The sequence below is a fragment of the Mchenga conophoros genome, linkage group LG17 (genome assembly GCF_057382185.1).
Source record: "Mchenga conophoros isolate Kocher_MC1m ecotype Shallow Benthic linkage group LG17, M_conophoros_male_GT1.1, whole genome shotgun sequence".
NCBI lineage: Eukaryota > Metazoa > Chordata > Actinopteri > Cichliformes > Cichlidae > Mchenga > Mchenga conophoros.
Genome location: NC_140542.1, coordinates 40238101 through 40265924, shown reverse-complemented (window position 1 = coordinate 40265924; position 27824 = coordinate 40238101). Strand labels below are relative to the sequence as shown.

The window sequence follows — 27824 nt, the reverse complement described above, 5'->3', positions numbered from 1 at the left end:
AACTACAAGTCAAACAACACTGAAAAAACTGACAAGAGACATTTATGAACTAGTTTAGTGAGCTAACGTTTGCAAACGATTAAAAGAGTTTGAACAATTCAGCCTCAGCAGACGTGGATCCTTCAGTGAATCCAACAAGAAAACAAGCTCCGTCTTAGCAGCTTAAAAATACCAAACCGCTAGTATTGAAAACAATTGAATCCACTTTTATTTTGCTTCCTTCCTAGCTGTAATAATCTCCACGATCATCATCTCGTCCAGCTCTAAGACGTCTTAAAAGATTCCATACTTAACAAAAAGTGAAAATGTCCCAGTTTTTGCTGTGGCAGGCAGGATGAAGGAGCCAAATGCAGGACTCATACACAGAACAGTAAACTCAAAGCGGCAGCTTTATTCGCTGGGAAAAATAATCCGTAAAATAAACTCACAAAAATAAAACTTGAACATAGAAACTAAGAACTAAACACTGGGAGACTAGAAAACACACAGCAAACAGGGAAGGACGCGACAATAGACAGAGGAAAACGCAGGACTTAAATACACAGAGGGATAACGTGGGAATCGGACACAGCTGAGAGCAATCACACATAACGAGATGTGGAGGAAGCAAGACTATCAAAGTAAAACAGGAAACAGGAGACGGGGAGTTGACAAGGAGAAATAAAGAATATTAAACCAAAAACACAAACGCTGGGTCGCCTGAACAACAAGGGTCAGATGAACAGAGTTCTCTAAAAATATTAAAGCAGTCCAGGCAATAACATTTATTTTTCCAAATAAAATTCCATCAGTCATGACATGTTTTTGTCTTTGTTCACAGTATTTAAAAAGCTTCAATTATGTAGGAAAAAAACAGCAACATGTGTTTACTGGCTGTGACACTCTCAGCCTATCTGGACCCAAACAGAGGAAACGTGACGCCAGATTTCCGAGGGTACCGGTGAGAAAGGGGTCCATCTGGAAAACAAAGTCCGAGACTCACATTTAAAACCATTTCTGTGAATCATATGTCCTACACTTTAAAATAGAAAAACTCTTTAAAAAGGGAGAATTTCAATAAACTTCAGGGCACGCCATCAGTAAGTCGGCCAACTTCAGTGTGACATGTTTTTGGGATGCACTCAAACTTCTGCATGTTTGTAGATAAATCCAGCACTGTATTTATTCCTCCCCTCACTGCACAAGCGCCAGCATGGTGGAGCGGCGGTGTATCGATATCAGGCCAAACGCACAGAGAGCAGCTTGTTGGGTCAAATAGCTCTGGTAACAGGTCTAATTGAATCTATGTCAGGTTTTCACTGCAGGTGCATCCACCATAGCAAGCAGCAGGGTGGAAATCAATACCCCCTCGCTCCATCCATGAACACACTAATTTCATTGAAGGCCTGTGTGTCTGTGTGTGTGTGTGTGTGTGTGTGTGTGTGTGTGTGTGTGTGTGAGAGAGTGAGAGAGAGAGAGTGTAAGGGAGATGGAGCGAATGAGGTACATATGTAGGTTAATGAAGGTCACTGTTTAATCTCATTACAAGATGTGTGCACGTGCAGGAGAGATGAGGCTTTTTTTGTGCAAATCAGGACCTTTGTTCTGTAATGAGAACAAAATGTTAACTTATTCTTTCCAAAGACAACTTCTTGCCACAAATGCAGCAGAACTATAATTCATTATGAGTAATGGGTGATGATGTAATCTAGCATTGACTACAAACTGAACTAAAGTTCAGAATCACAAACAAAGCTTGAATCTCATCTCTACAGAACAAGTTATTTATATAAATGTGACGCAGTTACTCGGATCCAAGACTGCATTCTTTTGCTCACATGACTTGTGTGCATATTGTGGACTTTAGAGAAAAGTCCACAATATGCACACAAGTAAGTCAGTGTGTGCATCTGTACCCAGAGTACCATCCTGAATTTGACCCAGGGCAGCAGTGTGGAGGCTCAGGGTGCTGAGGATTAGAGGAGGTCTGGTCATGGAGGGGGCAGAATCCTTAGGCTGGTGCAGCACCTCCTCTGGTCTCATGGAAGTGGGATTAATGACGGGTGGAGCTGGTGGGGCAGTCGGACTCTGTGTCTGGGGAAAAAATTACATTTTCATTAACAGACTAAAAACAACTCCTCCCCCCTGCAAAAAAAAAAAGTAATCGGTATATCTAATATTCTTCAGATGATCTCACCGTGAGGTCAGCTGTGGTCATCTTTGTCTGAATGAGATCTGGAGGTGTCAGGGGGCAGGTGACGGTTTGGTCTTTCAGCAGAGCGTTGAACGGGTTTTTCTCCTTAGCCTGAACAAGTTGTAACAGGAAACAACCACCATCAGTCTTTTAACCTCAGTGGACAGACAGCAGTGGATGAGGGTCAGTGCCAGGTGCTCATACCTGGATGTGAGGGACAACCTCGCTATCCCAGATATACTCCAGGGCAGGCATTTCATCTTCAACCTGGTACATCAAGACAAAGTATGCAGACCATAAATGTTAATTTACAGACACATTTTTAATTGAAAATAAAATCTATAACTGGAATTCAATTTAGTTTTATTCATACAATCACAACAACAGACTCCTTAAGGCGCTTTATATTATAAGGTAGATCCTACAATAATACATACAGAGAAAACCCAACAACCATATGACCCCCTATGAGCAAGCACTTTGGCGACAGTGGGAAGGAAAAACTCCCTTTCAACAGGAAGAAACCTCCAGCAGAACCAGGCTCAGGGAGGGGCGGGGCCATCTGCTGCGACCGAGAGCTGTAAGAACCGTACAGCTTACTGAATACGACTTTTATGGAGGAAGGCCACAGAACGATCACCCTGCAGGAAAAAGAGGACCTACGTAACACTCCAAACAACACAGTTTCAATTTCTTAGGTTAGCTTCAACGCCGCGACCTGGTCTGTGTAACACTTCTGATCTCAGATTTTAGGAAAAGAGAACCTCTGAGCATCTCCTCACTTTGTAAAATACGATGTGACAGTGAGCGAAGCGCCAACATCTGAGCAAGAACGCCTGCTCTCAGTCAAAGCCAAACAGGCAGCTCAGTGTGAGGATTGCTTCGATGAGCCACCTCATCAGTCCTGTAAAACTAGCTGGTTAATAAATGATGGGAAGAAAGCCACATCTATAACTTCAGTGTCTCTAATGTCACTAGCATATGAAAAATGTGTGTATAATATATAAAATATACAAAAATACCAGTCAAATGCTATTTGGACACGCTGTAACGCTGTCAAATCTTCTTCCCAGTATGTTCAGTTTAACAACTTGCTGCTCATTAACATAAGAGAATGACAATCTTGTAATACAATATCCATTAAACACTCACCGATTGGCTGCAGTCTTATTTATAGTCCAATAACAAGCCGTGACCTTCCAACAGCCCAGCTATACATTAAGCAGCGTTGACTGCAACTCTCCCTTCAGCGAGATGACATGTGTGTTTGAGCCAAGTGTGTACACCGACTCTGTGTGTGTGTGTGTGTGTGTGTGTGTGTGTGTGTGTGTGTGTGTGTGTGTGTGCGCGCGCACTGCAGCGGGCCTGCAGCAGTGACAGTATGGCTGCAAAGATAAGAACTATGGACAGTGGAGAGTAAAAGCTTTACATGAATGTGAGAAATGAATGCAATGAGAGGCAAAGACTGCATTCGCAGATAACAGACAACAACAGCGTAAAGCTGCAAATCTATTTAAAAAAAACAACAACATTTAAATGACAACCCTGGGAGTATTTCAGTCTTTAAGGACGCTGTACAAAGAGCAGCAGTCGTTTGGTGCTGAGCTCGAGTATCAGCGTTTAACGCAGGGCAAATATCTGCTCTTTGGACGGGAAGTGCTCAGGAGGAAGAAATTAATCTTAATTAAGCTAATGAAGTTAGAAAGCTGAAGATGTTGTTCCCAACTGATTAAAATTGAACACCTATAAATAGAGCTGGGCGATATATCGAGTTTTTAAAAAATATCGATATATTTTCATACGAGATATAAGATGTGACAACATCGTTTATATCGATATAGTCTATGTTACGTTATAATTATACTTGTGGAGCCACAAGTTTGTCTCTCTTTCGTCCATTTTTGTCTCTACGCTGCGTTACTGGGCCTCGCCTCTCCTTCACTGAGCACAACAACCCCTCCCCAATAGCTTCACCTGCAGGCAACGACAAGATGAACACGGCAAATCTCCGTTAATGAGTTACCGCGGATCGCCCCGTGCATGGGGCTGGACAGCGTCAACATGTTAGCGAGCTAACGACCTAAAATCCTTTCATTTTCTCAAAACTCGACAGTGCACCTTATGTGCAATCTGTCAAAAATGTTTTAGTACGACTTTGGTAAGCTACGGAGCTGCACCGCTTGATGGACTGTCGGAGCATTACGGCTGAGCCTCGCGGAGTGATACGTACTGTGCTTCAAGGTAATATTACCGTATTGTGTGTGTATAAGGACCATAAATGGCACCTGTAAGAGACGTGGTTACGAAGCGGATTTCAAACTCCAGGCTGTCAGTCACACAGTAGAACTTGGGAACAGAGCAGCCGTGAAATCTGTCTTTGTTATTGTGCTCAGCGTCTTTTAGTTTACATTTTGACTCCACAATTGTGAGCTCTTTGTTATGCACAAAAACAACATTGTGTTCTTTTATTTATGGAGCATGATTATTTAATAAATGCTGATAATTTATTTTTGAGTAATTTCTTCATGTACATCTATGCTGTATGTTAATAAAAGTGCCTGATTGACATTGAGACACAGCTTTGACTAAGAACTCTCTTTTTGTTCTTACTTTATGGCTTAAAAAACAAAACAAAACAAAACAAAAAAAAAAAAAAAAAACCCGAGATATATATCGCATATCGCCATCCAGCTAAAAAATATCGAGATATGAATTTTGGGTCATATCGCCCAGCTCTACCTATAAATAACACAAATGTTAGACGTGGGTGCAAAACTCAACCTTATCCAACAGTCTGAAACGTTATTCTCTGCATAGCTGTGGCCTTCTAATGCACCGCTGTGTGTTTTCTTTATCAGTTTACAATGAAGATCTATATTTATGCAAAGAGAAAACACACTAAATGGAGGCATTAACCACGTATGCAGATGAGGTGGTGTTGGAGGCTATCCCAGCTGACGCCCAAAGTCAGCTAAATGCAGCTGGATACATGCGGATATACAACCATAATCTTTCTAACAGTTTTAAACTAATAAAAACATTTTTTAAACATAAAATGATCTTTTGCCAAATCTAACAACATCCCACGGGGCAAGAGCACTATAGCCCTGCACTATGTTTCTATGAGACCAGTGTGCTACCTTCAGTTTGTCCATTATAGACTCTTCAGAAGTGTCTCCTGGCTCTGGGGATGAAATCATTTCCTCCCTCACCTCTGGCAGGTCAGCCACCCCCTCTCCCAGGTAGAGACTCACTGGTGTGACCTGACAGCTATCCTGTTAAAAGAATGATAAACTGCTGCTGCTGATCATGATTATGGTACCAAACCAGTGTTTTTGTGGGTGCTGCTCACTGCTGCAGGGCTGCAGGGTGTCCCATGGCCTTGGCTCAGCAGGACAGTGTGGATGTAGATGTCATCATCAGTATGTGTGTCACACAGGTAGAGCTGCAGCACGTCTCCACTGTAACAATCCAGAGCGCCCACCAGGGTGCGATCACAGCACAGTTTCTGGAAGTCGGCTGTTGCCCCAGGAGTCCAGCTGCCCTGCAGGAGACCAACCACAACACTCATTTATGAATCCAAACCATAAGAGCACTGAAAGCCAAAACATTCAATTAAACCATCACAAGATGGCTGAGACGCTGGCATTACCAAGGCACTGGTGCTGGAGTCTATAGAAAGGCTTGTCTTTGTAAGGAAACTGAAAATTAAACTAAGGCACAGACTCACAGAGGTGGGTTTAATTCCAGCAAGTGAAGATGGGACAGCTTGTGCTGGAAGAACCGAATAAGCCGACCTGGGAAACAGCCAGATAAATTTATAAAATATGCACACATCTCTTTTTTTAAATCATCCTTTCAACGAGAGCTTGCAGAGGCCCCTACTTGAGGAACTTGAGGTTGGCGGTTGGTACCACTGTCAAATCACCAAAGTCCACATAGTACACCTCCACTTGAGTGGGGGAGATCACCTTATGGATCACCACCCGGTAGAACCACAGTCCGTCAGGTGACACGCAGCAGACCTGACCCCGTCGAACAAATCTCTGGGGAAGGCGATAGCACTCCGACATCTGAGGACAGGTGTAGCATCGTCTAGGAGACGAGAGGAGGAAAAAGAAAAAGATGGTACTGATCAGAGTAGGCACGGTTAAAGAGTCCGTACAGTAGCTGCTGCTGCTGCTAACACATGCACCACCTCATCGCAAAGATCATGTTCTCCATAGCTCGGGCCTCCTCAGTCTCGCTGAAGCGAATGTAGAAATATCCGGGGGACTCCACCCGCTCCACCAAGACTTCCACCAGCTCTCGAGCACAGTGGCGCGTCGGTGGTTTGAGAGGCTTACTTTGGAGGGCGTCGAGGGGTACAGCAGGGCTGAGATGCACCGGAATTGCAGAAATCTACAGACAAACACACAAAAGGCACTCGATAACATTTAGCTCCTCTTACAGGCTGTAAAGTGCAGTTCAGAGTCATCACTTTTAATGTCCGTGCATCAAGCATCACTGATTACTTGCTTTGGTCAAACCACAAAAAAAATGTGTTTTCAAACCATTTCCTTGTGTGTGTTACTGGTAACCAGCTCGTTGTTCTCATCATCTGATGGTGGGACAATTGGAAACGGCTGATCATCATTAAAACTCTCGCTCTCTTTTGAGTCTAGAAACAGAGACAAATACATTTCCTGCTTGGTTGAAAGTCATAACTGCACAAATATGCTCCAACGTGTGAAATCCACACGTGACTGTAATTCGTGACTTTACTGTGAACAAACATAAGGAAGAAAGATGTGGGTTAAACACTCATTTATATTTACAGTAACACTAAATAGTCATTCCTCATGTAAGCGGGCTGAAGCAAACGATGCAATGATAAAGACACACCTGGACGTGTATTCTCAGTATCACGTATGGTCCTGATTATCCAGTCTTGTCCACTGCCTCCCTCTGCTGGTCTTAGGTGGAAAGTGTCACTCATGGCACCGATGAGTTCAGTGACGCTAACAAAGCCGCTCTGCTGCAGAGGCAAGTCCTCGCCAAAACACCTCTGGGAGGAAAGAAAGGAGAATATTTAAGATTCCCGAGAAGATGAGTGTGCATCTTTTATTAATGTCTGCTGTGATCATGGGCGACCTCCAGGGTGGGGGGGAGCCAACAGTGTGTGTGTGTGACAGGTTGTTTCTATTAGTGATTAGGATGGCTCTGCTTCTAACATCCTGGATCAGTTTGATGTTTAGAAAACTCTCTGTTAACAACACAAACATGCAAACTTGTTTTTACCTTGTACTCTGCTGGCAGTTTGTGAACTGATAATCCGCCGTCCGTCTGACCTATGACCTGCAGAGTTGTCGACATGTTAATCATTTTCACGACATACTTTCTTTAACATCTGTTGACCTCTTACGGTCATCTGTGATTAATACGGCGATTTCAGATCGACGACAGGGGCTGAGAGCGAGTCGTATACTCGCGTGTCCTTTCCCCCCCACATACATGAACTATAACAGCACTTGCAGACTTTACACTTGTTATGCTTGCATGATTAAAACTGGGCTCAAAGACATATGCTGATAAAGCGGTGCGAGGTCTCACCGCTCGTAGTTTGTCCTTCAGCTCCTGATTGATGGTGCCAGCAACTCCGTTCTCCAGGATCTGCTGACGAAGCCCCTCCTCCAGCTAACATCACATTTAAGAAGAAGAAAGAAACTGCACTTAACAGATACGAGGTATACCAAATAGGATTTCTCACCATTACGTGACAGGATTTAGTAACAGCACTATTTCTGATTTTTCTGCTGTAGTGTGCCTGAACAATTACACCCCAAATGTTTGACCAAAACCAGAGTCTTTTAGGCGCCACAGTTTATCCAGTGAGAAGCAATGGAACATTAGACATTTCATATCTGAGATGGATTTCAGCTGCAAATGAAACCCAACCTGGAGGACATGGTTATCAAAGAGCTGAATCTCTGGGGAAAGCTGAGCTTTGGTTTCCTGGTTCTTCTCGTCCGCCCCCGGCTTGCTATCGACGGTTCCCGGCTCACTACGGGCAGAATCCAAGGAATTCTGGGTAGATGTCTGGTTCAGAGGTGTTGGTTTCTCTGGAGCTTCAGCTGAAGAGGACGCAAAGGTGTTTCAAAATGCAGACTAGTGCAATAATACAAAGCCAAATTTCTCAGTTTCATTTCATTTACATGGCACCAAATCTAACAGTTAGAAGTGCAAAAAACAAACAGAGCGAAACAAAACTACAAGAAAAAGCCCAAAGGACGAACCTGGAGGTGTTTTTGGCGACTGAAGTTTGACATCTGGCCTTTCAGAATCTGGCCTGCATGTCCTCGGCAATGCTGGTTTTATCAGTCCACCCCTCTTTGTTGAGGCGGGTAATTTGAGCAGTGGCCTAGGGATCATATGCTCCCTCAGGAACACAAGTGAGCCAAACCTGCTCTGGCTAATGACAAGCATATCTGCCGCTGCCCCCAACATCTCTCCAGTGGAGTAGAACCCATAGCTGCGAATGCAAAGCGGTCGTCCAAAGAAGCGCCAGAAAGAAGCCTCCAAGTCGGATAACCTAATGGGACCCTGAGAGAGCGGCCGCATTATTACTCCACTGAGAGTACGGTGACAGAAGAAAGAAAAGCCTGTCAGGTATCTTCTCTTCAAAATTCACGTTAACAGGCTAGACCTTATAAAGTGCAAAAAAAGCCAACAATCTGTGCTCTCATTTTGCTCATGCTTCATTTGAAAGATGCTGTGCTTATACCAAGCAAATAAACCAGCTGCAAAATCTACAGCAGGCTTTAAAAGCCCAGGTTATAATGGACACAAAACATTAAACACATTTCATTCATACTTGTGAGAGCAGTATTCGCAGCTCCGTCCTCAGCTGTGCAGGGATGGCTGGAGGAGCGGGGCCTCTTCTTGGGAGGACCACATAGTGGGACACAGAATGAGTTGGAAAGTAGCGGGCACCTCCCCTGCTGACCTTTTTGTTTGGCTTAGAGCGCTGCTTGGTCACCAGCTCCTCGATGCGTCGAGTGGTCTCGTGACCAACAGCTGCACAGGAAACCAGAGCGAGAGTGTCAAATACTTAAACCTGTTCAAGAGTTCAAAGACAAGAGCGCTGATGCCTTAATGAGACGCTACCTTTTAAGAATATGCTCCCATCTGGCCTGAAGTTAATGGACACCACATCAGGCATCTGCTGACTCATATCCAAAATGTTCCTGAAGCCCAGGACTTTCAGGGGCATCGAATGGCCCAACATGGTGGCGTAGTCTCGTAGGAGCTCTTCCGGAGCTAAACCATTCTTGGATGAAATGAGCAAGGAGCGAACTTCCTTCTTCAGTTGAGCCAAAATGTTCTCATGGTTCATCTTACCTGAATACATCTGGAAAACACAGCAGCTGGAAGTCAAGAACCTGGCATAGAGGAGAACCGCTGACACCCTACCTTTCTCTACACACAAAACCACTTTACTAAATATGATTCTACAATTTAAGTGTGAAGGCAAACGCATGGCTTTATGTTTTTTGCGTTTAGGTCCACAGGCTTGCCTAAAACAGGCTAGCTTAAGTTAGCTCCTGCCTTTAATTAGCTTGAGTTAGCTCCTGCCTCTAATAGCTTTAGTTAGCTCCTGCCTCTAATAGCTTTAGTTAGCTCCTGCCTCTAATAGCTTTAGTTAGCTCCTGTCTCTAATTAGCTTTAGTTAGCTCCTGCCTCTAATTAGCTTTAGTTAGCTCCTGCCTCTAATTAGCTTTAGTTAGCTCCTGCCTCTAATTAGCTTTAGTTAGCTCCTGCCTCTAATAGCTTTAGTTAGCTCCTGCCTCTAATTAGCTTTAGTTAGCTCCCGCCTCTAATTGACCCCAGGATGTATGGCAACAGGTGTATGGAAATCCCGAGGACATTACAAGGGTTAATTAGCTGGACTTAGCTCCTGCCTTGTGAACCAGAAACGTAGAAGTCGCAGGAGAACATTAATGCACAGTCTTAAAAAACTGTCTTGTCTTGTTATAAAATCGTTCAAAAAGCATCTTTAGCCTAAGGTTTAGTTACCAAAAAGCATCAAAATGCTAACAGGACAGTCTCACCTGTCGGTAGCTGCGAGAGGCCGAACCTTCTCTCTCCGCGCGCCTCTACTTAGCAGGACTTGCTAACGATACAAATTCAGTTGCCAAAGCAAAAAACAAAACAAACAACAACAAAACAAACCAACAACTTTAAATTCGAAGAAGCCGAAAGCCGTTTTAGTCAGCTGCCTAGCTAATAAACTGTTACTCCTTACCTTGACACTGGTCCCACAACAACAAAGAAGAAGAAGCACCGCACGTACAGGTGGGGCGCAGAGCACTTTGTCCCACCCACGTACCGAAACTGTCCACCACAGTTTGATTTACAAAAAGCCAAAAGACGTTTTTCCAGTTTTGTCATTTTGAGACTCACAAGACGAATGGATGGGTTCATAGAGTAGAATAAAAATGCCTTTTATTGTCACTATTCACTGTACAGTGAGATACAGAGCATCCCCACTCAGTGCAGACGTGTGGGAAGAGAAAGGGCGGTGAGGTGCACGGCTCTGCAGCATATGAACCCTATTCAAAAATATAAAATGTAAAAATATACAAATAAATAGTCGTATATATTTACAGTGTGGGTTATCACACGTAAATTACGCGGTGGTAGTCTGTGTAGAGCGAAGTCCTTGGATTGGTGAGTGGATGTGTTGTCAGTCCATGTGGGAGTTCAGGGTGGTTTTGGCTTTGAGTCTGATGCACCTGTAGCGCCTACCTGAGGGAAGCAGGTTGAACAGGTCAAAACCAACCATTCAGCCTGAAACCCAAAGCAATGCTGGACAAAGCAGAACGTGGATGACAACAGTTTTTACGGTTTGTGTGTTTAAAATGAGAGACCACGAGGATACGAAGATTCCGTGTTTTATCCTCACTGTGTTTACTTTGTCAGGAGTGTGACTCCCTCACCTCAAACTGCCTCTCACCCCACATTTACTCTGCAGCTATCTGGTCACTCTTGTAGCCAGCTATGTCTTCTTTGTGAAAACAGCCGTGGAAAAAATACGAGTTACTTTTCCACGCCTCAAGAGGGCCACGCAATTAGGTTTGAGTTTAATTAAGCACAAGTCAGGGAGGTTACAGCATGTCTTTTCCTTTCCAAACAAAGAAAGCTCTTTCAGACCTGCGTCTGCACATTCCTGTATAAGACACTCAGTGTGAGCTTCACTGGGATAATTAGTTCAAACAGTAAAAACCTCACTTCTGTATTCCACATATCTCCGCGGGGTGTTGACTCTGCCACAGAAGAGACGTAACCTAAACAAGTTTCCATTTGCATGCATGTGGTTAAATATTAACAGCATTAAATTCAGCTTTACACTGCAGGCCACACATTAATTAGTGGAGTCTTAGTGGTCCATAAACAAACATGTAACATGTATAGAAAAAATTTCTTTTATCTTTTTTATCTCCAGAGGAAAATGTGTGGATTTAAAAAAGTCAAACCCTTGATGCTGCATCAGTTTTATCATTTTATAACTTGAATAGAATTTTTGCTAAAGCATTTGTTCTTATTTATGTTTTTCAAGTTGTTATTTTTGTAGTTTATCTCAAATTAATTTCATTCTTGCTGCTGTAACATGTGAAATTCCCCAGTGTGGGATTAATAAATCCTGTCTGTCTTTAATGGGCCCTCTATGGAAAAAAGGGAGATAAAAGGGAGAGTTGGATGGTCTTACTGGCAAAGCAAAGGTTTACTGGCATACAATTTAAAAAAGACTGTGGTAAGGACACCCCTCACTGTTGTCCTGTACTCCCACGCTCCCAGCTTTAATTACAGGGACAGACTCTGTCCCATCTCCACAGTAGACAGCAGTACTACTGATCAGTCATCCAGCGAGAGGGGAAGCATCTCCCAGTAATCACAAAATTGATTTTTCTTTAACCTGGAAAAAGAGAAAACAAGGAAGAAATCCCTCCAATTTTTCTGCAGAGCATGCAGCCAGCATGGAGAAGTCCTCCAATCACCCACCAAGATCCAGAATGACGGCCAGGAAGGAGAGGGACAGGGGAGCCTCAGAGGCTCCAAGGAGGAATCCTCAGAGGAAGCCGAAGGTGGAGCAGCTCTCTGAAGCATCATCGGTGAGGAAAGAGAAGCTGGGGACGCATGTGGGGAAGATGGAGCAAGAGACAGAAGTGAAGGTGAAATCAACGGTGGTGGATATAGACAGTGTGAGAGATAATGAAGTCAAGGATGAGAATGTGGGGCTCCTGGAAGCAGCAGAGCAGGATGACAGTGAGTCAAAGTGTTTTTATTTTTTAAATATATGTTTTTCATATCTGCAAGTGTGATGAGACGTCTTCATGAAAGACTGCTGATCTTTTCAGGTCTGAAGCATAAGAAGCTGGGAGTCTGTGAGTGGCTGCTGATGGTCTTTGTCTTGGCTCTGGTTCTCCTCTTCTTCCCTCTTTCCATCTGGTTCTGCGTCAAAGTACGGACTAAACCTCTGATCCTACAAAGATCTGACATGTCTTTAGAAGATAGGCTGACCGCTTTGTGTTGAATATCAAACTGACACTTGAGCAACCACATGTTGATTCACAGGTAGTGAGGGAACACGAAAGAGCTGTGATCTTCAGACTGGGTCACCTACTGCGTGGAAAACCCAGAGGACCAGGTCGGCCCAGATTTCATTCTTATTTTTTATTTATACTTTATTTTTATCTATTTATGGAAAGATCAACATGCAAGGAGTGGAGGTAGTAAGGGAGTGAATTTAAATACCTGGGCTTTACCATTCAAAGCAACGGGCAGTGCACAAGAGAAATGGAGACGAGAGAGCGGACGGTGGATAGGTGGTGATGAGTTTAATGGTTGGAAGACCGCAGTGAGACGATGGCGCTGACAAGACGACAAGAGGTGGAGCTGAGGATGCTAAGATTTTCATTAGGAGCTACCAGGAAGGATAAGATTAGAAATGTGTGCTTCCAGACAGCAGCCTGTGTGAGGGTCGATAACGTATTATGAATCGCAGCTCATGAGAAGCCTCACTGTGACACCCACTGTCCCCTGTGTCTTTCTTCCTCTTCAGGCCTTTTTTTCCACCTCCCACTTCTCGACGTGTGTCACAAAGTTGACATCCGACTGAAGATGTTGAAGGTTCCTCCTCACGTGGTACAGAAATAGACACGCACTGCATCACATATTTAAATATTCCCGTTTGGAATTGCGACGTGTGTGTTCTCATATGTTTGTACGCAGGTGGTGACAAAGGACTTGGTGAGGCCGGAGCTGAGCGCGGTGTGTTATTACCAGATAGAGAACGTGGCACTGTGCAGCTCAGCTGTATCCAGTCTGACCGCAGTGCTGCAGAGTCTGGTCCAGGCTGCAGTCAGAGACGTTCTGGCCCAGCAAACATTCAGCCACGTCCTGCTGCACAGGCGGAAGATCGGGGAGCAGATACAAGCAACGGTCGACTCCTTCGCTTGTCGCTGGGGCGTCAGGGTGGAGAGGGCAGACATGTAAGACCAACATCATTTCTCCTTCCTCTGTAATTCATCTTTTTTTAAATGCGCCTCCTTCACTGCAGATGTTCATTAACTGGAAGTCAAGGCTGAGCCAAAGCAAAGCAGCTTTAGCTTTATTTTGGCAGAATCTAAAGAAATACTAACTTGCACAATGAAAACGCATCACTTGTTGGAAGAGCACGGCTGACCAGGCTGGGTTGCGCTTGTGTTGTCAGAGACGAGCTCAGTTTTCCTGCGGAGCTGCAGCAGAGCCTGGCTGCCGCTGCCGAGGCCAAGAGACAGCAGCAGATCAAAGTAAGTGCTCACATCGGTTTCTGTAAAACAGCAACTTTGAACCCATGTGCTCCAAACTTCTGTCTCTACTCTCCACAACATTAGCGATGAAAACATCCACGAGCCGTTCTCTTCTACAGGTGAAGGCAGCAGAAAGTGAGATGGCTGCCTGGGATGGATTTCGGGCTTCCCTCCGTCACCTTCAACCTGCCTTGGTCCTGCCTTTCCCTCCGAGCCTCAACTCCGACGTGTCACCCCTACCTCCCCCTCCTCCCCCGTGCGTGGAGGGGAACGGCGGGGTGTCACCTGAGGAGCCAGACACAGACTCGCCAATGATGTGAAGCTTTATTCATGTTAAACTCAGGTGAACTCTTGCTGCATTTAAACTGGTGATTTCCATGTGTAGAAAAGAAAGAGGCAAACACAGCATAAAGGAACATAGCTTTTAGTCCTCAAATGTGTTCTTTAATGTCTTAACTGCAAATAATCAAACTGTAAAATGTGCAATCAAATCCGAGTTCAGTCAGTACAACAAAGGAGTGTTACTTCATGCAACAGGAAACACACAAATCTTTATTTTCAGAAGGATGCAGAAATAAATGTGCCTTCATCCACACTTGAAACACATATCATAGGATTAAACTAAGCCACAGGAAGCCTCTAAATGATATCATGCTCAAGTGCTATTTGTCTTCTTCATGTAGTCCAGGGGTGTCCAATTCGGGGCCTCGAGGGCCGGTGTCCTGCAGGTTTTAGATCTCAACCTGGGTCGACACACCTGAATCACAGGATGAGTTTATTAGCAGGCCTCTGGAGAACTTCAAGACATGTTGAGGAGGTCATTTAGACATTTAAATCAGCTGTGTTGCATCAAGGACCAATCTAAAACCTGCAGGACACCGGCCCTCGAGGCCTGGAGTTGGACACCCCGATCATCAGCCTGGGAATAAACACTCAAAAACTGGGTACCATCGATGGTCAGTGATGTTTTTATGTGTCTGTTAAACTTCCCTCCTGTTCACATGTAAACCAAAAAAGTATTTAACACTGGTTAAAATAAATAAGCAGAGACGTCCGATGGTCCGATCAGCATTTCTTGGTCCTTCTGCCGCTGCTCGTTGGTTTGACTGCGGTTGCCTTTTTCTTCGGAGGAGTTGGTGTTGTTTCTGGCTGCGGTGAAGGCGGCGGTGTTTTGTTTTTTTCTGAAACATAAACCAGTAAAGACATGAACCACCTCGATGCGTATGTGCTGTGTCACTGTCTGGTTTTATCAGCTGGTTAATCTGCACCTTCAGTACTGTGGGGCTCCACACTGGGGCGACCCTGCAGTTGTCTCTCCAGGTCTTTAATCTTCTTCAGTGCTTCCTGCAGAGCCTCCTCGGCTTTGAGGGCTCGCTTCTCCGCAATCTGCACTCGCACCTCAGAATCACTAAAGAGGGGCGGTAAGGGAAAGTAAGCCGGTGGATGGATGCATGTGTAGACTGATGGATGGATGTTTTATAGTTTATAGCAATAGTTTAAAGTAGTGCTTTCAAAAAATTGTGTAAAAAGATACAGTATTGGGCAGAGGTCTTGAGGCACCCCTCATTTCGTTAAATTTTTCTTCCAAGGAGCCAGATTTTTATAATTATTATTATAATTGTGTTTAACCAGATACTTTATACTTCAACAGGGCCTGAACTCTCACGGGGAAGCTTTCTTTTCATTTCGGAGCAGTTCAGGAATAGTTGTGTGGGATTCCTGGACTTTTACAGAGTATCGTGTGCATTTATATGAAAACAGCAGAGAGAGGTTACAATGAAGAAGACTAATTCCTGAAAATAAAGACTATTTTCAGGAATATCCATGAAACACAATTCATCCAAACATTATTTAGAAAATGAACTCACTGCAGTTCTTGCTGCAGTAATCCTACTGTGGTCAGATCCTTGAAAGCGTTCTGGTTATCGTCTGTCACCGGAGACACGACCAGCTCGCCCGTCTGACAGACACAGAGGTGGTTACAGGTACAGACACACGGACTGTTCAGCTCAATGCAAACTGACAACAACATAAAAATGTATACTTCAATTGTCTGACCCTGTCTAGCTGGACACTGCACGCTCCAAGCTTCCTCTGTGCAACGTTTCCATCATAATTGATCAGATTCAGCACAGCGCTCTCACAAACAGTTTGCTCCCCCTACAGGACAAAAACAACATTTTTAGTCATCCTGTTTAACACGATTCTATTATAACCTCCTAGGACCTGCCGTCCACATGTGTGGGCATCACATTTTGGGTTATTTAGACCAAAATACTCAATTTTTCTCTACATGGGCCTGATATCCACTTACGAGGACATTATACTGCTACTGTTCTATCAAAGTTTTAAATGAATATCCTCATATGTGGCTCTGATTTTTCTTTAAAAAAAAAAAAAGGTTAAAAAAAAATCTGGTAATTCTTTGTTTTTACATTCATCGGGCCCCAATCAGCCCAAATATCAAAGAGAAATTAAAAATGCATGTCGTGGAAGAGTTCAGGTCTTAGGAGGTTAAAGGTTCGTAAAACTCCTTAAATTCCACAAGTGTCAATTTAATTCACTCATTTTGTGTCACACAAAGCTCCATAATCTTGCTATTAACGCTCCAGTTGACAAAACTCTTATGTTTCGTGTCTTTCAGCACCCAAGAAATTTTCTTTGTCTGAAATGTCTTTTTGTCAGCAAATAAGAATGAATGCTTAACCCCGAACCCTGACACCAAAACCACATTTTGAGTCTGAAAAATGCTTTCAAACTCGTGGGGACACACACACACACACACACACACACACACACACACACACACACACACACACACACACACTCTATAATAATAAATAATACCTTTTTGTACTTCACCCACCTGTGACACCAGTTGCTCCACAACATTGACTTTTGCACATGAAGAACATTATTCTCTCTGTATATTTATTTGCTAAAGTAACATTGCTACACTTACTATCCCGGCTTTGTGTAAGCGTTATATTGCTGGCAAATTAAAGCAAACACTCACGTGTTTCTTTATATTTTATTATGTTGCAGGATTAACTCATGTGTACATACTTACATTGTTTCTTTGTTTTCAGTCTTCATGTAGGTCAGCTGTGGGAAAGACCCGCCCAGCATTTCCTGATTTTTAAAGTGCTGATGATGTCATGTCTGACATCAGCAGGTTAAACCAGGAGGAGGGTTTTTATGTAGGAATGCTTCCTTTTGTTTGTGTCAGGATGCAAAGGGATTTGTTGCTTATTGTTTCTTACATGGAGCCGTTTAGTTGTGTAAATGTGTTAATGTCAGTCATTTGTGTTGAGCTCCAGCTGGTGGTGCTGGCTAAACTAACTGAAGGTAAACTGGCAGCTCGGTCAGTCTCTGCTTGATGCAGGTGAGGGAGGAGAGGTGAGCTGTGTCACTGACTCCATGTGGGTTTTGAGTTTTGTTAAATAAGTTAATCTAAGGTGAGTTTTGTTAAGTTTCACATATGATGGAGGTCACAGTAAATAAATTGCTCATCTCCTCCAAAACGTCTGTGGAGTCAGCTCACTTACCACCTTCCTTGATGCTCCAGTCAGACTACTTCACAGATCCCAAAAAATCTAGCAAACGTGTGCGAGCTCTATTGGAGTTGAATCCTCACCACAGCCTCCGCACCGTCTGCTGGACAGTCCAAGACGCCACTGCTGGAAACAGGTGCAGGTGGCGTGACGGGCAGCTCCACGGGAGCGCCTTTAACACCTGTGAGCAGTATCCTGCAGGTCTCCACCCAATCACCACACTCCCTCTGAGGACACCAATCACAGTTGACATTGCAAAACTATTACTGACCCCGCCCCAATGTTACAAGTGATAGTGTATGTGTGCCAGAGGTGTGTTTACCTGCAGCTTTTTGAACTCGTTCATCTCATTCTGAGCCTGAGCTGACAGCGTGTTCAGGTGCTCCTCCAGGACCAGGCTGCACGAACTAAACAACATTTTCAGATGAGTTTGACAACCTGTTTCCTTCCTCGCTCGCTGTTTAAATGTAAAGTTACTCCAACGTTTAAAAGTACGTAACCTGCTCGAGTCGGTTCGTGTGTTGTTATTTTACTGTTAAAGAGATTTATTTTATCACACAGTTACTGTAAAATATTTACAACAGCTTCTGGTACCTCGTGATGTAGCTGGACAAGCGATCCAGCTTCTCAGCCAGCATCTGGGCATCCTCATCCAGAGTTTCCTGTGAAATTTCTGGAATGTACCGGTGGGGTTCTTCTTCTTGGTTTTCCTCCTCGCTGTGGTTGGGAACCACAAGGAGTAAGAGCTCTAACATCCACCGAGTCTGAGCCACGTGAGCAGATCTGATCTGGTAGCAAAGAAAACATCCAGACTCAAAGAAGCCAAAACTCAGATCGTCTCCTAAAAACAGCCGCTGTGCCTGAGCACCGTATTCATGGGGCTCACGTGTTAGTTCCAATTTAACACAAATACACTCAAAAGACAGCAGAATATGTAAATATGGTGTTACTGAGCATGCCCGGTACTCACTTCTTCATGGAGCCTAAAGTTCTCCCCCTCAGTGAAGTCAGACAGGTTGGTTACAAACGCCTGGATTTTGTCAAACAGCTTTTCTGCCTCTGCGCTGTTTTAACAAACACGCACAAAGAAGCATTTCAGAACCGCCGTAAACGACTCCAAGTGTTTGAATTTCAGCATGAAAACAGATCAGGCTGAATTTTTCTACAAGTTCAATTTGTTTCCCTCTATCTGCCAAACTGCAAAACATCTGCAATAAATGAATAAAAAACAATGCTCATTTTAAAATTCTGTTAATTTGTCTAATTCACTTTGAGAAAATGGGGACTGTGTGTAAAACTGTAATTCTTAGAGCGTTGATGCAAAATCACATCTCGATTGCTTGAGTTAAAATCCAGCAAAAGTACAAAAACTGTCTTTCTCAAAGTTAGTTTGTGTTATGGACCCGCACTCACCAAGTATCCGGTTTATTGTTGTCCGTTTTGTTGGAGAAGTGCCGAAAAGCTTCGTCAGCCAAACTCTTCCAGTTGTGCAGCGCTCTCTCCAGCTCTAACCAATCAGAGACGGCCATCTTTTCGGGATCTTCAATCACCGCGGCAAGTTTGGATCCCCGGGACTCCATCAGACCGTGCAGTGACATCACATTTCCATGGAGCCCTGCAACGGCATTGTTCAGCGACGTGGTCTATCCATATTTCAAGAATGATTAAACCATTTTCTCACCATTTTCTCCATCCACTTGAACGTCCAGCTCTCTGAGGAGCTCACACAGCTCTTTGTCCAGTTCTCTCTGGGCGTGCTGGCCTTCAGGAGGTCCCCCGTCAGCTGAAGGGTGTCTTCTAAAGAGCTGCAGGCTCATATTCAGCCATATTTCCTGGATATTACTGAGTTCACTAAGTGTCTGCTGGCAGTTCAGCTGTTTCTCGCCTTGGTAGTGTTCACACAGCAGTGCTAACATCTAGACAAAACAAATGTTTCCTGGTGTTTAATCATGTGCAGACGGTTTGTTCATCTCCAATTAAAAAAGGAAGATTTTCTAAAACTATGACAAAGGTGAGACACACAAGCCTTACATTTGACCACTGCTGCAAATCGGCATGAATCTCTTCCACTGATGTTTTATCATATTTGGGTTCAGGAAGCCTTGAGAAAGGAGAAAACGTAGCGTTGGAGAATCACACAGTGACTGTAAGGTGTCAGTGAAAGTTCCAGGGGGCATTTTAACTGTCCTTACTTATTATTTGAGGAGCAGAAGGAAAGCCACTTGTTGATGCCTTGCTGGATGGCACTGATCTGTGCACAGTGGGCATGTTCAGTCTGCTTCAGCTGGGACATGAAAGCAGCCAGCTGCTTCCTCCAGTAGTCTGTGCTCTCCATGATAATGTTAATGCACTCTGTGTCCTGCAGCAGGAGGGTCGCTGTTACAGCCGGAGTCTAACTGAACCAGCAGGGCTATTTATAAAAATAAAGATTTGTACCTTAGATGTGAGAAACAGGATGCAGTGCTCTGCGGTCTTGAACCAGCTTTGCTCACTGATATGCAGCTGACTGACCAGATGCAGCTGCTTCACACTGATCACCTGACAAAAATAAAAAGCTTCATATTACTGCTGTTTCTGACTTTGTATCTTTGAGCAGAAATTTAATTTAAACACTTTAAATATTAGAGACATTTGGAGATTTTACTTTCAGACACATGAAACAAACAGATTTTCATTGCATTTGTTATGTGTAGTTATTTATGAGTCCTTGCTAAGATAATATGACAGCAAAGTTACAAAATCATCTTGAGTCTTGGAATATACGTTTACGTTCTACTCGACTTCTGTGATCAGCTGGTTGTTGTTTCCAAACCAGTGCTGCAAACAGGGGAGCTGCAAAATGCCCTCTGATGGATAAACTGTGCAACACCACCAATAACACTGTGTACAGCAGTTTCTCCCATCCATCCATCTTCTTCTGCTTATCCGAGGCCGGGTCATGGGGGCAACAGCCTAAGCAGAGAAGCCCAGACCTCCCTCTCCCCAGCCACCTCCTCCAGCTTGTTGGGGGAACACACAGGCGTTCTCGGCTGGCCTGGGCCTGCCCCGGGGCCTCCTCCCAGTGGGACATCCTAGGAACACCTCACCCAGGAGGCATCCTTGTCAGATGCCCGAACCACCTCAGCTGGTTCCTTTCGATGTTGAGGAACAGCGGCTCTACTCTGAGCCCCTCCTAGATGCTGAACTTCTCACCCTATCTCTAAGGGCGAGGCCAGCCACCCTTTGGAGGAAGCTCAAAAGGGTGGATGTGTCACGGTTCTGGGTCAGTTTGACCCAGTATTTTGAGTTGTCATGTTTTTGCAGGTTTAGTTTAGTTCCATGTGTCATTTTCTGTCTGTCTCTCTATGTCGAGTCTGCGTCTTTGTGTGATGGTTTCTTGTTCCTGTTTTATTGTGAAGGTCTGCGACTCGTGTGTGTGTGTTCAGTTTTACCTCTGTCTCGTCTGTGTGTATTTAAGTCGCGTCTTCTGTGTTTGTAGTTGCTGGTCCGTCTGTGTGTCCCCCATGTCTCACCCGTGTGTTCTCCCTGCTGTCTCCTCTGCTCGTTCTCATTCTTGTCCAGGTTTGTGCTCTGTAGTTTAGTTGTTTCCAGTCTAGTTTAGTTCGGGCTCCATTTGCTGTTTGTCCATATTTATTTCGTGTTCAATAAACCACCTTCACTTCTCCACTACTGCCTGCGATTGGATCCTCATTTATTATTTTCACACGGCTCTTCTCACCCGCCGTGACAGGATGGCTGAAGCATCTATTCATTACTTTTAAAAAAATCAATCAGGTTTTGTAAATCTATATACATATATATATATATATAGATATAGATAGCTTGTGTGGTTGGGACATATTGGTTGATATACTGGTATAAGTATTACTATGGATGAAATGCTAAGGGGAAAGCTACATTGAGCATGTTGTGTCCTTTAATTCACTTCCTCTTTTGTTAGCCTTGGAGCTCCACAGAGAGCTGACCATAGAGTTGGTATAACAGTCATGTTTCTCACTCTAAAATGAAAGTAAGACCAGGTCAAATCAAAGACACCTCACACACCTTCAGGGCGAGGCAGAGGGTAAACTGGCTCCAGCAGTCTCTGTCTTCGGTCATGTGGATCAGCTGAGCTTCCAGGCGAGCTCTCTGAAGCTCATACAGCTGATGGTAAGCCTGGACCACACTGTAAAGAGCATAATTCACAACACAAAACTCGTTGACCATCCATCATCAGTAAAACAAGGCTCATAACTCAGGATTTAAATGCATCCAGTCGATGTAATGATCTCTGGACTAACTTTGAGTCGGTGCGAGTCTGTTTGAGTGCCTCGGCTAGCTGCCAGTGAGCGTGCTCCGCCTGGTGGGAAACAAAAGCATCGTGGTCCCGGATTTTAGAAAGTTCCCTATGAAGACAACGCAGACACACACGTAGCAATGAATACACGCACATTTTCATATCTGCACATCTGTAATCAGCACATTAACATCAAACGTCCGACATATATTATTTGTTCTGGAGCAGCACGTGGTAATATTACTCGTGATCACCCCCCAGTCTGATCGTACGTACACGCTAAGCTGATGAATGGATAACTTGATGTGGTGGATCTCCTCTGTGAGCCGACGATCCAGAGCCCGCTGGGCCACCACCTCGGTGTGCAAAGCCTTCAGGCGCCGCGGGATTCGATCCAGCAGCGACTGGTAGCGCTGTCTGAACAAACACACGGCTGCTGTGACACAGACCCTGCAGAGGTCATTACTGGACCAAGATTTCAGTTTTTACATTTAACTTGAATTATTAACCAAACGCCACTGCAGACTCATGTCTCATTCATATTTTGCTTTTAAGGCTCGTTATGCTTGTGGCCTTTCCTCTGATGTGTGTGCCGCTAACCTGAGTTTGGCAAGCAGCTGTCCTCTCTCGGCACAGCCCACGCTCACCTGCCTGATCAGTTCATGGAAGACAATGTTGTAGATATTTTGCTCAACCTTCACGAGCTCAAGCAGACCCTCCAGCTGGAAGACAAGTCATTGTGCGGCTTCTCACACTCTACACGATCGGATATTCCAAGCAGCACCACAAATTCTGACTTTTCTGTGTTTTATACTCAAATCTCTAAATCTATTACACTTATGATGGCAATGTTAACAAAAGATCAGTCGGCAGCAGGAGGACACAGAAAGATTTAGAACAGAGCAGACATCAGACACGACACCCGAGGTGAAGGTGGGCTGTAAATGTGCAGATTTGCAGCTGCAGGCTGAAGCAACTGAAATATCAATATTTTCCAGGATCGCCTGATATTTTCCGAGGTTTGGTCCATTTTTCCACGTAAAGGCTGCATGACTACATATGTTTCTCTGCCTGCCTACTTGTGAAAGCTCAGCCAGCTCCTCGCTCTGCTCATCCACTCCAGCCTTCTCCAGCATGTCATCCATCATCCCCATCAGCTGGACCGCTTCCAGCCTCCCACTGGGCCTCCTGGACACGAAAACATACAGAAATGTGTAATATTACACATTTAAACGCTCCCTTAACCCTGGTCTTGCCAAGCACCGCCTACTTCATGGCACACAGCAGGACAACTTCTTCTACTACATCACTTAAGGTTAATTATGAATGAGAGGAATTCATATCTGTGAACTCACAGTGAAGGGAGGACCCGCAGCCTCTGCTCTTCATCCCTCAGCTGCACTGTGAATGCACTGTGGAAGAGACGCGTTAAAGTTGTGCTTTAAACACGATCACAGCATCAGACACACGGCGATAATCGACAGACAGACTGAACACAGTGAAGCTCACTCCTCGTAGAACTCGAGGCTCCGTAGTCCTTTATTTTTCACTATGTGAAATTCTTCCGGGATAAAACTGTCGGAGACGCACGAGTTCTGAAAGACAAAGCGGCCGCGATCATCACCTCGCGCCGTGCATGTGTGCACACGCTCACATGGACAGCAGCAAACAGGTATATGCACACACAGAGAAACAGGCGACTCACCTGCGCGCCACCAACGACCTGCTTTTCACTAACTGGTGGGAGGAGTGTTGTCTTCTTTCTGGTTACCATGGCGTCACACAGGAAAGAAATATCCCTATAAGGACACCATCCATGAAGAAAGGAGTAAATATATGTGGATGAGAAACTGAGCACTAAATACTGACATAATAAAACATCATCAGCTCCACGTTTGTAGGAACCTGACTGACCTGCCAGCTCCTGTCAGGGATGTTGGCTGCTCCAGAAAGTGTTTGTATTTCTTGCGTCCGAGTGGATGATGCCAGACTGCATCAGGGCGTCTGATTCCATAGCTCTAGATACAAAGTCAGTCCAGGTTGTTTTATATCAGCTGTTGTGTGGTCATGTAGACGTAAAAGAGGGTTTGATGCTACCTCGCAGTGTCGGTCGTGTGCAGATTGCCCCGGTGTTCTCCTCTTGCACACAGTGGAGGTTAGACTGAGCAGAAGTTCGTGTGGGACGATCTGCCCTCTGACAGCGGGCTGCGTCTTGGTGCTCTCCACCGGGACCTGAAAATTCAGCTCTGCCACTGAGAAAGATCAAAACCCATCAGAACAGCTTAATAACTCAGACCTGATTTTAGGGGACATTAGGTTTCACTGTTAGATGTCTACGTGCATAATAAAGCTTCTGGATTTTCTTGCATCACGCACAAAGAACAAGGAGACATCAGCTTTCTTTGGCTTTGTCACAAGTTAGGAAAAAAAGTTTAAAACAACAAGTACTGTGCAGAAGTCTTTAGTGACCCCTAATTTCCTGATATTTTGCTGGAAGAATAAGTTCAGTTATTTACTGAAATGTGCAAAAATACATGGAATCACTGTCATGCTGAAAAACGAAGCTGTTGCCAATCAGATCCACACTGTGTCACACGGTGGATCAAACTCTGACAGCACTTTGTTGCATAGATAACTCCATCAGTGTCGACAAGACCAGCGTTTCAGCCAGTACACCATCACCACGAGCTCCACCATGTTTTACAGATGGATGTAGACACTGCTGTGCATCTCCCCTGACCTCCTCTGTACATACTGATGAAGGTTTGAATAAAAAGTTTCAAATCTGAATTCACAAAACTGTCATGTCCTGTGTGCTGCAGGCAGGAGGAACGAAGGAGCCAAAATGCAGACTCAAAGACAGCTTTATTGCAGAACGCTAGGAAAAGCAGGGAAACGCAGCGCTGGACAGAAGAAAGCAAAGGGCTTAAATACACGAGGAGTGACAAGGGAACAGGAAACACAGCTGGGACTAAGATGGGGTGCCTTCAAAGTAAGAGAAGCAAGTAAATCCGTTGGGCATCTTTCTTTGCCTTTAGACAACAATTCTGATGGCAAAAGAGCCAAACGGGACAGGCAAAAAAAGAAAGAAAAAAAAGTAAGAGAAGCAAAACAGAACATGGTGTACACAGACAGGAGACTACCAAAGTAAAACAGGAAGTAATGGGAACACACAAACACACACAGAGACATGACTGCAGAAAACAGGCAACTAGACAAACATGAAGACAATGCAGCAAATGCTGGGGAGGAAACACGCAGGGGTAAGACGAGACCAAACATGAACAGGACCAAATACTCAGACAAGCAAAACTAGAAGCACTAAATAAAGTTAGAAGTATAAGCAGACGAAACTAGGAAATAAAAGACACACAGAGAACACGATGAAATAAAGAAGAATAAAAGGACCAAAAACACAAAACACTCCTTTAGATCTTCTCCACTGATTTTCACTCCACTATTTTGGCCTCAGCCATTTGTTGACATCCACCCTTCCATCCATATTCCTCGTGTTCAATACAGACCTTCAAAAAGCTTGGAGAACTATCGCTCAATTCCACCTTAAATAATTACAAGAAAGTCTGGCTCTTTGGTAGCAAAATATAAAGAAGCAAGGAGTGACTGAAGCCTTTTGCACAGTACGCATCAACTACCTGTACTTTAATCCTGCACAGTGTGTGATCAAAGCCATTTATTTAATGTCGTCAGACAGAATTTGCAAAAAAACTAACAAGTTGAATTTTATGAAACTTGGTAATAAATGCATGGACGAGGGAAGGGCTCATTAAATGTTGTGCACATCTGCACTGTTATAGTTATACTGGGAGAGAAGAGCCTTTAGGGAACATAACTGGTCCTGAGTCTGTGTCCCAGTGTTTTGTGTTGAATTATAAATAGTCTTTGATTTCATTATTATTTATCATTTTCAGTGTCTTGGTTTCTGCGTCTGTGCTCTTCTTGTGCTCCATGTTCCCCGTGTCTCCCCAGTCAGTCAAGTCCGTGTCTTTGTGAGTGCGTCCTGCTTCCTGTTTTACTTTGACAGTCTGGTGTGCTGTGTTAGCTGCTGTGCTGTGTCTCATTCCCTCATTATCTCTCTGCGTATTTAAGCCCTTCCTCTTCCTCTGTTCGTTGCCGCATCGTCGGCGTGTCATCCGTGACATTTCCCATGTTCCGTGTGTCAGGTCTTTAGTTTCTTTGTACTTGTTTCCTCCCTGTGTAGCTTGTGTTAGTTTGTATTCCTGCGTTTTTGGGTCCTGTCTCTCTTCACTGCACAATAATGACACCAGTAATAAAATAAAATAAAGTAAAATATAAAGTATCACAAACCTTGGCACCCTTGTTAGTGTTGGTGTAACATGTTAGTCACACTAAAGTTTAAAAAAATAAAGCATGAATAAAAGTACTGACTTTTATTTATTATTGCAAAAGGTGGTGCAGGCCTGCAGACAGCTCCAAGACAAAGGGATTGTGTGCGACCAGAGATGGACAATAACACGTAATCCGATTACTTTTTCAAGCAACTAGTAAAGTAAGGGATTACTGTTGCAAAAAGTAATTAGATTACTGTTACTTTCCTGTAAGCACGCTGCGTTACTAAACCATGATGTCGTTTGTGAGCGTCTCATGACAGTGACGTACGAGCGTGCGACATTCGTGGCAGCGACAGACATGTGCAGATCAACAATGGATAATATGGCGTGCAGAGAGAGTACGACCATGCAGCGTTTAAAGCATGAAAGTAATCACATTACTTTAAGTTTGATTCTGTAAAAAGTGGCAAAAACATTAGCGTCTGCTGTGCACTCTGCGTGGGAAGAAAACTTCTTTCTACAGCGAAAAATGAAACTTGAAATCTGAGCGAGCAGCGAGCACGCTGCCATGGGAACGTGACATTCACAGAGAAACCCCGGATCCTCCCACTGACATGTGCTGTGGACAAACCTCCACCCGACAGGACTCAGTGCTGCTGAATCTGTGATTTGATTTATTCTTGCATCTATTTGAAAGAGTGTAAACACAAAACATTATTTTATTTTATGTGTTGGAATATGCAGGAAATAGATTTAAATGTTAATGAAATTTCTTCGAGTCAAAGACTGTTGCGTATTATTTCATTTTGCTTTTAAAAAGAAGCTTTTTCATTTGATGCCGTTTTAGAAGATGGACCTGAAAGGTCTGCTTTATGACGTATTTGGGTTGTCTCATGTTTTTAAATAGTAGCTAAGAGATAAAGTAACTAATTATTCTTGAAAATAAGTAATCAGTAAAGTAACTGGATTACTTTCTTGGAGAAGTAATCAGTAATTAGTAACTAATTACTATTTTGAAGTAACTTGACCAACACTGTGTGACTGATCCTACTGATGTTAAATGCAAAGCTCTGAATGTAGAAACACTAAGTTCATGCGATGCTTTCTTTAAGGCTCTAAACTGAAGCGTGCCTCGGAGGGTTTCGCTTTCTTGGCCCCGACCCACTCGAACAGACGTGGGCAGTAGCTACTGTCACGAGTGTGCCCGTTAGCGTCACCTGCGGTGTCCGGTGTCCGCTCCGGCCTCGACAAACTCGGCGCTGAACTGGCCCTCGTTGATGCGGACATCGTGGAGTCACGGCGGGGACGTTACTCTAACATCTCGGAGACGAGACACGGAAAAGCGAGCGGCCACTTGTGTCCGTTTAACACAGCTGTCTCCTTCGCTCCCCTCAGAGCTTCCCCAACTTCCTGTTTGCGTTGCCTTGGGAACGCGTTCATTGCGCTGGATGTGCGTTTGTAGTTTGAACATTAGAAGTGAAATAAACAGAAATACTTTTATTTATTTGGGGGTGTTTCTACGTTTATTGACGCCTCAGCATCAAAAATGTAAAGATTAAAAAAATATTTCCGAGTTTATTTTTGATTTTCTGTGTTTTAAGAACAGTTTGATTTATTGATCATTTGTCATGAGATAATCGCACCACGTATATAGCTCAACGCTCTATATTAAACTTTAAA

At 44.0% G+C, this 27824-nt stretch overlaps 3 protein-coding genes across 9 annotated transcripts; 1 reads left to right on the top strand and 2 right to left on the bottom strand.

Annotated features, from left to right (window-relative positions):
- Positions 1 to 371: 371 nt before the first annotated feature.
- Positions 372 to 10603, bottom strand: tdrd5 (tudor domain containing 5). Of its 5 annotated transcripts, XM_085251777.1 has the most exons (19): positions 10458 to 10511; positions 10264 to 10325; positions 9320 to 9563; positions 9027 to 9229; positions 8449 to 8755; positions 8111 to 8286; positions 7766 to 7849; positions 7454 to 7510; positions 7058 to 7220; positions 6727 to 6833; positions 6372 to 6574; positions 6059 to 6268; positions 5904 to 5970; positions 5526 to 5717; positions 5314 to 5448; positions 2378 to 2440; positions 2177 to 2284; positions 1896 to 2073; positions 372 to 957 (listed from the first exon to the last, which is right to left on the bottom strand). In XM_085251777.1, the coding sequence occupies exons 3-19, from the start codon at positions 9561 to 9563 to the stop codon at positions 890 to 892; spliced, it is 2565 nt and encodes an 854-aa protein (XP_085107903.1). In that variant the 5' UTR covers positions 10264 to 10325; positions 10458 to 10511; the 3' UTR covers positions 372 to 889. The 5 variants fall into 5 exon arrangements, with proteins under 5 accessions (XP_085107903.1, XP_085107904.1, XP_085107900.1 ...); XM_085251778.1 differs by lacking the exon at positions 10264 to 10325 and having other exon boundaries at positions 10458 to 10603; XM_085251774.1 differs by lacking the exon at positions 10458 to 10511 and having other exon boundaries at positions 10264 to 10448.
- nphs2 (NPHS2 stomatin family member, podocin) lies at positions 10440 to 14451 on the top strand. Of its 2 annotated transcripts, none has more exons than XM_085251780.1 (8): positions 10440 to 10507; positions 12176 to 12478; positions 12571 to 12674; positions 12788 to 12860; positions 13275 to 13357; positions 13445 to 13704; positions 13926 to 14004; positions 14124 to 14451. In XM_085251780.1, exons 2-8 carry the CDS (start codon positions 12190 to 12192, stop codon positions 14322 to 14324), a joined length of 1089 nt encoding a protein of 362 aa, XP_085107906.1. In that variant the 5' UTR covers positions 10440 to 10507; positions 12176 to 12189; the 3' UTR covers positions 14325 to 14451. The 2 variants fall into 2 exon arrangements, with proteins under 2 accessions (XP_085107906.1, XP_085107907.1); XM_085251781.1 differs by lacking the exon at positions 10440 to 10507 and adding an exon at positions 11018 to 11058.
- Positions 14427 to 27558, bottom strand: axdnd1 (axonemal dynein light chain domain containing 1). Of its 2 annotated transcripts, XR_014889161.1 has the most exons (25): positions 27362 to 27558; positions 23932 to 24086; positions 23749 to 23852; positions 23540 to 23633; positions 23344 to 23429; positions 23190 to 23246; positions 22914 to 23022; positions 22435 to 22556; positions 22111 to 22251; positions 21839 to 21943; positions 21603 to 21723; positions 19995 to 20096; positions 19751 to 19917; positions 19590 to 19659; positions 19240 to 19474; positions 18972 to 19173; positions 18529 to 18622; positions 18153 to 18346; positions 17881 to 17965; positions 17642 to 17785; positions 16063 to 16164; positions 15873 to 15964; positions 15273 to 15412; positions 14911 to 15185; positions 14427 to 14710 (listed from the first exon to the last, which is right to left on the bottom strand). XR_014889161.1 is itself a non-coding variant. In XM_085251772.1 (24 exons), the coding sequence occupies exons 1-24, from the start codon at positions 27429 to 27431 to the stop codon at positions 15070 to 15072; spliced, it is 2907 nt and encodes a 968-aa protein (XP_085107898.1). In that variant the 5' UTR covers positions 27432 to 27558; the 3' UTR covers positions 14427 to 15069. The 2 variants fall into 2 exon arrangements, 1 of the variants encoding a protein (XP_085107898.1); XM_085251772.1 differs by having other exon boundaries at positions 14427 to 15185.
- Between the last annotated feature and the right edge of the window lie 266 nt (positions 27559 to 27824).